Source organism: Gossypium hirsutum, chromosome D10 (assembly GCF_007990345.1).
Source record: "Gossypium hirsutum isolate 1008001.06 chromosome D10, Gossypium_hirsutum_v2.1, whole genome shotgun sequence".
Taxonomy (NCBI): domain Eukaryota; kingdom Viridiplantae; phylum Streptophyta; class Magnoliopsida; order Malvales; family Malvaceae; genus Gossypium; species Gossypium hirsutum.
Genome location: NC_053446.1, coordinates 58,324,334 through 58,332,774, shown reverse-complemented (window position 1 = coordinate 58,332,774; position 8,441 = coordinate 58,324,334). Strand labels below are relative to the sequence as shown.

Sequence of the window (8,441 nt, the reverse complement as noted above, 5' to 3'; positions counted from 1 at the left end):
TTATCGAAAAATATGCATAATTTGAGTATAGGGACTAAATTGAATAAAATGTAAAATATGAGTGGGTATGTATGTATTTAGATGTGAATTGGGTGTAAACTGATATTGTTTTATTTATTGAAATATTGAACGTAGCTAAATACGATGTCAAGCTGTCGCAAGAGTAAGGAAAGTTGAGAGTCATTGACGAGTAGTTAACCTATCGGTTTGTTTTTTTATGACTCGAGATTATTATATACATACATTTGCATTTTGATTGCATGGTTAACTATCGAGGTAAGCTTATATTGTCATATGAAACTATTCGTATTGAATGAAGTTGAATGTCTAAAAATTGGACTAAATTGAATATAGTATAAAATAGTGATATAATTGATATATGATATGTGATATGCATATGGCATGAACCATGCTATGTGATATCATACATATATAAAGTGAAGATGAATTGAAATGAGATTATGATATATGAATTGATTGTAAAATGAAATTGGATCAACTGTTCGTGTAACATCCTAAAATTTGGGGTTAGAAGTTTTGAGGTTTGTGGTTAGGGTCAGTGAGTAGATTGAGAAATTGGGTTTATTGTCATGTTTTAGTGTTACAATAAGCCTTCTAGTTTGGTGGTTGTGGGTGTGGAAATTCATCTCTGGGCCTTGTGTTTGAATCCTTGTGAGTGTTTTAGAGGGGTTAATTTATTTTAGTTTTGTTTAAAGTTTCAATACTTATTTATTTTATTTTATTTTTTTAATATGAAATAGGGAGTTATCCCAAAATCCTTTTCAACGTTACTCTGTTCTCTTCTCCCTCTCTTGCACATTTATTTTTTTTGTTACCTCATCTATTCTCTCTCGTTTTTTTGTTATTTTTTTGAACCATTATACTTTTGTTTTTTCTTGTTTCTTCCATTTCCACATATCATTGTCCTCGCATTTTCGTCTAATAGGGTTTTGAATTGGGTAAGTTTCAATGTGGGTTAACGGTTCATGTTGAGTTTTAGATTAATTCGTAGTTAGATCGTTGTAATGATTCAAATTGTTGTTAACCGAGTGTGATTGGTTTGCTAGTTTTCAGAATTGGTGGGATTGAGGCATTCCAATTATTTGTTGTGTTTGGAATTGCAAATCAGGTGTATTTTTGAACATTTAGTAATTAGGGATTGCTTTGCTGATGCAAATTCACGATTTATGGTCTGTTTCGGTGTGGTTTCGTGGCCACATGGGCGTGTGCCGCACACAGCCGTGTGACTTTGGGAATTAGGGTTTTAGGTAATTTTTGGTACCACACGACCGTGTGGCTATGATTTGGGGATTTTTTTCAATTTTCAGACGAGCGTGTGCCTGGGACACACGGTTGTGTCCCTTAGCCACACGGTCGTGTGAGATTTCCACATGGTTGTGTCTGCTCTGCACCTTATTTTGACACTTTTGGATAGTGAGTTACACGGACTACTCACACAGCCATGTAACTCGGTCACACGGGCATGTGTCTCCTCCACACGGGTGTGTGCAGCTTGCACACAGGCATGTAGACCTCTACATAGCCTTTTGAACACGGGCACTTCCACACGGGAATGTTTCAGTTGGTTATTAAATGAGCTAGTGTGTGAGATTGGCATTTGAATAATGAAAATGTAAATTGATATAATTAAATCTTAGCATACATTGATCGAATCCTTATTGTGATTACACAAATATGTTACAAGGCAATTCATGTTATTTTGTATAACTAATCTCAAGCTCAATCAATCAAGGGATAATATAATTGCATACATGTCCAAGACGTTATTCCAATACATTGTTCATGCTTAATTCAACATTCTCCTTTTGAACAACAAGTTCATTTCATCCCATTTCAATTTTTCATTTTCACCTTAATTGTTTCGCCGGTTGAACCTTAGTAAACAGACTCAGATACACAGGTAACTACACCACACCAGTTGCTCGTTTGAGCTGAATATATATATATTTATACTTGTCAGGTTACCTATCCGGGCTAAACCTTAAAAACGACATATCAGGTTACTCGTCCGCGCTAAACTTGTGTCATATGTAATCCACAACAAATGTTGCACCTCGGTAATATCTATAATCAATCCCGTACAAGCGTGTACAAGACCCTATGGGCATGCCAATCGTATCCTAACCTTAAATAAGTTCACACGAGCATATATTACACATATGACCATCACTTTTCAATTTACTCCAATTCTCACCTTTCATACCAATAAATTCACAATCAAACGTGTATATATATACCAATCAAATACTTAACAACCTAAGTAAATAAATACCATGAACTTACCTGGCTAAAACACCAAATAAGTTGATTCTTCAAGGACTAATCAACAATTTTGACTTTTCCTTGATTACTTCCAGTTTGATCCAATTCTTGATATATACAAGTATTCCGTTCAATTGATCAATACCAAATATTTATACATTATTCCATGACATGAATGAACATGTATAATTTCATTTTTTGATACCTCTAATTTTTTACATTTTATTCAATTTAGTCTCTAAAATCAAAATAACCATAACTTTTAAATTTGAGCCTCGATTAAAAATTGAATTCAATTACATTCATTAGAGACCCTCTACTATCTATTTATACTAAAATTTGACAACAATTTTACATTTTATTCAATTTAGCCCTTATATATAAAACTAATAATTAAACATTACAATCTAGTCCTTTTTCACAATCTAAGCTTAAAATCTATCAATTTAACATCAAATTCTTCTAGAAATCAATAATGAAAACTTTCAAGAACTTCAAAAATTTTACAAATTGGTACATGAGTTAGCTAAATCAAGCTCACATGACCTCAAAAACATAAAAATTACAAAAAAAGGACTTGGAAATGCTTACCAATCAAGGACTAAATGTAAAACCTTAAAAGATGGCTTTTTCTTTAGGTTTTTAAGTTTTGGACGGTAAAAAAGATTAAAGTGATGACAACTCCACTAATTTTCTCTTTTATACCATGTTTAATACTTAATTAACTTAGTTTAATTAAACTAATCATGTTTTAACTAGCTTAACTAATCATTAATTAGAAATTAGTGGAATCTTCCATCATCAAACACTAATTCATGTTACAAAATTATTTAATTACCATTTTGAACCTTTGGCTATTTACAATTTAAGTCCCTAAGTCTTTGGCCAATTAAAAACCTATAGTAATTGGACTTTTACAATCTAATCCCTACACCTAAATTAACTATTAATATAAAAGATTGGTGGGTCAAACATCAATATACTTTTATACTAATTTCGTAAATATTTATGGACCCGATTTACAAAAATGAGGCTCCAAAATCGCCTTTTTCGATGCCACTAAAAATTAGACTGTTACAAATGTCCTCCCTTTTATTTCTTTGTTTTGGCCAGTTGGAGAAAATGAAATTGCCTCTCTCTTTACACTAATTTCATATATATATATATTGTACAAGCCCAATAATGCCCAGGCCCACATAATAAACCCAAACAAAAAAATAAACAGTCCAACACTAGCAGGCCTAATAACAGGCCCAACAGCCAATTCTCAAACCCTAGCCCAGCGAAATCAATTTGCTGAAACCCTCTCCAGCCGCCGCGAGCCTGCGCACTACCCCCTCCGCAACAGTAGCCGCCATTCGCGCGAGTTGCGCCTCCACGTACGGGCGCACTCCACGGCCACCGAACCTGCGAAAAAAGGGGACGTACAACGCAGCAATAACAGAGTAACAGTAAAAAACGCAACGAATATTGAAGAGAAGATTTTTTTGCTTATTTTATTGTCTTTTTTCGGCTATTTAAAGGCCGATTTAGATCATGTAAAAGGGGGACCAATATTGTATTGAGAGAATACTGAAATACAAAAATAGGGAGAAAATACTGAGATTACAAAGAGATTTTCGAAGGTGAATCGTATTTTTTTTCATTTTTTCCATTCTTTTTTATTTTATTTTTTATTTATTTTTAATTTAAAATATAAAGAAGGGAGGAAGGACTTACCTCTCTCGCCGGATTCGTCGAGTCGGCGCTATCTCCGTCGCAGTCGGAGCCTTGGCGCGAGGCTGAGCGGCGGCGTTTGAGGGTCGAGGAAACCCTAAAAGGGTCTGGTTTCTCCTCTGGAAAGGGAAACCCAAAAGAACAAATAAATGTTCTTGTTTAATTTTCTTTTGTTCTTTTAAAAGCTAAAAGATGGACAAAGCAGGCCGTTTGGTTTTTTGGGGTGGGGTCCGCGCATATCAACCTTAAATGGGAGATTTCGATACTAATCCCTCTTTTTTTGTGACGTGTTTTAATCAAGTCCACTGTTTTTTAAAATTTGGCCCAAATATTTTGCTCGCGTGACGATTTAATCCACGTCACTGCACAGTGCTTCAGCGATTTGGGAAAATTACTTTTTAAGTCCTCCTCTCATGGCGCGCATATCATTTTGGTCCTTCCTAGTGTTTTCTATTTTTAAATTTAGCCTTTTAACTTCGTTTAGCTCTCAGTTTAATCCTTAATGGTGCTTTTTAAGGTTTTTTTTTTGTAGTTTATTTTTTTTACTTTTGTTATTATTATTATTATTATTATTATTATATTATATAGTATTATAATTATACTTACATATATACGCATATGTATGCTAGTAGATATATATATTAAATATTTCTCTAATACATATACATATTTTTATATATATATTGTTATTATTTCTTTTTTAGCTTTTATATACATATATACGTATATACATTTATATTTCTATTATATTTATATATTTTTTTCATATTTTATAATATATATATACATTCTTTTAAAATTATTATAAACATTTTATTGTTCTACACATTCCATTATTTTCATATTGCACCTATATATATAAGTATCGTACATATTTTCATGATTTACCTACTTATATACTCATACATTTTTATTTTGTAAATATATGCACGTATACATATGCTTTTTTATTTTTATCTTCACAATTTTCACATACATATATACATGCATATTATTATAAGTTTTGTTTTGTATATTTCATTCCCTTTTATGTACACTTATATTTTTTAAAATGTATGCATATGCATGTTTTCAAAATTCATTTATGCTTTATACTTATATTTTGAAAACACATATATACATATAATTTAAATTAAAATATTTGCTTCATATTGTACATTAATTTTTTAACATACCCTTTGGAAAATAAATCTTGGTTTTTTTTTTCGATAAATCAAAATCATTTTTTTCTTGATTCAAGGTTTATTTTAAATAAAAGCAATATTCGAAGTTTGGGATTTTCGAGGAAATTGAGCCCTAACGTATTGGGTTCGGATTTTCTTTGTTAATCTTAAATAACCGAGGATATTCTTTATTCAAAATGCATGAGTATAAAAATTATTTTGGGAACTTAACTTGTTGTGTCCTAACGTATTGGGTGTGGCATGTTACTTTCTCAAAATGAAAATTTTTGCATAAAATAAAGTGATATTCAAAGTTCGGGAATTATGGGGAATTGTACCCTAACGCATTGGGACTCGATTTCTTTACATGACTTGAGCAATTGATTATCCATTTTCAAATTCTATCGTTTGAGTTGATTTTAAAATCTTTTTTAAACCCTCGACCCTAAGACATTAAATAATCAATTTGGTACCGATTTTGGGCGTTACGAGGGTGCTAACCCTTCCTCGTGTGTAACTGACTCCCGGATTCATCTTCTCAAAATTCGTAGGCCAAAATATTTTTTAAGGTGGGCCGATCACACCTTAATAAAGGATCGGTGACAACTCCAGTTTTATTTTTAAAAGTCGACAACTAAATTTTGTTTTCAAAAGAGTGGTTTCGACATATATATATATACATATAAATTAGGATTAAATTAATCTTAATCTAAAAATTGGGCTGTGCCTACCTTTTGTTTCTTTGTTTTAGCCAATTGAAGAAGATGGAATTGCATCTCTCCTTCCACTAATTTCATATATATATATGAAATATAATTTAATTAATCTTAATTTTAATGATGTTTTAATTAAAATTAATCATAATTAAACTAAATTAGTGGCATCAATCATCATCTTCCACTAACTTTTATTTTAAGATGGTTTATTAACCATTTTAGTGCATGATATATTTGTAATTTAAGTCCCCAAGTCTTTACCTAATTAAAAATCTATAGCGATTAAGCTTTTACAATTTAGCCACTGGGATCTAATTAACTACAATTTCGACTAAATTACTTAATCGAATTTCAATTAGTTTATATACTAACTCTATAAATATCTCTATTTAATATTTACAGACTCGGTTTACGGAAAAGAAATCCCAAAACTGTAATTTCTGACACCACTGGAAATCGAGTCATTACACCATGGTTATTCCAATACAGTACTAAGATTTTACAAATGACCCTTGATTCCAATACAATGATTTTGCAAATGAATGGTGATTTCGATACAAGGCAAACAAAGACTTAACAAATGAATGGTGATTCCAATACATTGCTCTTAGTCACCAAATTGTTAAGATTTTGCAAATGAATGCCGGTGATTACAATACAATACACTTATCCACCAAAAGGACATGACTTTTCTGAAACAAGGCACTTTATGACTTTTTTGAGGTTATCACCTTTCTAGAACGACACTTAGTAGTGTTATGACACATAGTCACCTTTTCATGGTGTTTATATGTGCTTTAGATTTGAGTGCAAAAGTATAATATATAGTACTAGAATACAATACTTTTACAATATGTAAAAATATTGTTTAAAAAATAAAAATGTTTTTATGAAATAATATAATTTTTTTTCACAATATTCCTTAATTTTAAAATGAAAATGAAAATAATTTAATATATTTTAATTAACTAGTTAATTATATAAATAAATACTAAAATCTTAAATTTTAAATCGAAGATCTTAAACCCTAAACCCTAAACCCTAAACTCAAGATTTATTAGTATTTAGTTATAGTAGTTATAATTAATATTTAATCAAGTTTAAATAAAATTTTTACTATTCATTTATAAATCTTTCCCTTTTTTTTAATTTAATGGTGAACTGTCATGTTATTATTTATTAACCGTGTATCAAATATTATTACTTATTTTGTTCTCACTAAATAAATATTACGTTTCATCTTAACTAAGTAGTGATTGAAACTCTTGCTAAACACTTGTTTAACGCCGTTTAAATGGTGTACTCCCATACCTATTAAAAATAAATATTACATCCCAAACCAACCAAGAACAGGATAAGGGATTAAAGTCGGTGAGAGAATCGACGGGTCCTGATAATAATCTTGTGGTGCTAGTTGTGGATAAGATCCCATCATGAGGAAAAGTCGTGAGAGACTTTTGAGTTATCCTTCCCTCTGCCTCTCTGCATCACTCTGTCGCTGCCATTACCATTGATGTGAAAATTCCTTCGCACTGCCATTGAAACTCTTTCAATTCATTCCAGTTTTTTTACGTCCATTAGCCAATATCTTTTACGTTTTATCAAAAAAATTTGATTAAAATCACTAAGGGTCAAAATCATGTCTTCATGATGTTCGTCGTATCCATGAAAAAATTTGCAAGGCACCAGCAAGTTGGTGTTAAGTTCAAGCAATTGTTGCTTTCTCGGGCCATTATTATTACTATCGATCCAAGTCGAAGCAAAAGAGTAGCAGCCATGGGACGATGATGATCAATGATAAGAACATCATGTAAAGGATCATGAAAGAATGGGAAAATCTTACAGAAAAACTTAACCAAGATCTTATCTCCAGAGGCGTCGCACAGCACCCTCCAATATCAATTCGAAGTTCACTGGAACACTACTAAATTCATATGACCAAAGAGATTTCTGCAAACTGCACCAACGGACAGACCATTTCCCCGACCCAGTAGATTATCGATAATTAAAATTTAGAAAAATTAAATAAAAATATTTATGGAATATTATCTATATTATTATCTATTTTTAAAATATATAAAATTATCATCAAGATAAATATGATTTATCTTAATATTTAAATTTGTCATCATTAAGTTTAAAAAAAAATATCATTATCATTATAATTTAATTTAAATTTGGTTTAAAATTTTACTTTTTATTATTTCATTAAATTTAAAATTATCATAAAATACGTATTATTTAATTTAAATTTAAGATAATTAGATATATAAATTTTTAATTTTTACAAATTCTAAAAAGCACCTATACTTTAATGAAGCTCATAGTAGGTTTTATTTTTATTTTTCAAAATTTGTTTCACAAATTAAATTTCTAAAAATTTGAACTTTGATTTCATTATAAATTATGGTAATGTACTTTTTTAATTATAAGAAATTCTGATTCTAGTTTCAACTCATTACAAAAATTATAATAAATATAAAAATTTACTTATAATCAATTTGAAAATATGCAAACCTTTATTTTTCATTGAAATACTGTTAAAGCTTATAATTAGTATACA

General features: G+C 30.4%; 1 protein-coding gene across 1 annotated transcript; it reads right to left on the bottom strand.

The window, feature by feature from the left end:
• Positions 1–3,246: 3,246 nt before the first annotated feature.
• On the bottom strand, positions 3,247–7,417 carry LOC107915576 (uncharacterized). The gene is made up of 3 exons (XM_016844714.1): positions 7,334–7,417; positions 4,003–4,184; positions 3,247–3,690 (listed from the first exon to the last, which is right to left on the bottom strand). Exons 1-3 carry the CDS (start codon positions 7,415–7,417, stop codon positions 3,558–3,560), a joined length of 399 nt encoding a protein of 132 aa, XP_016700203.1. The 3' UTR covers positions 3,247–3,557.
• Between the last annotated feature and the right edge of the window lie 1,024 nt (positions 7,418–8,441).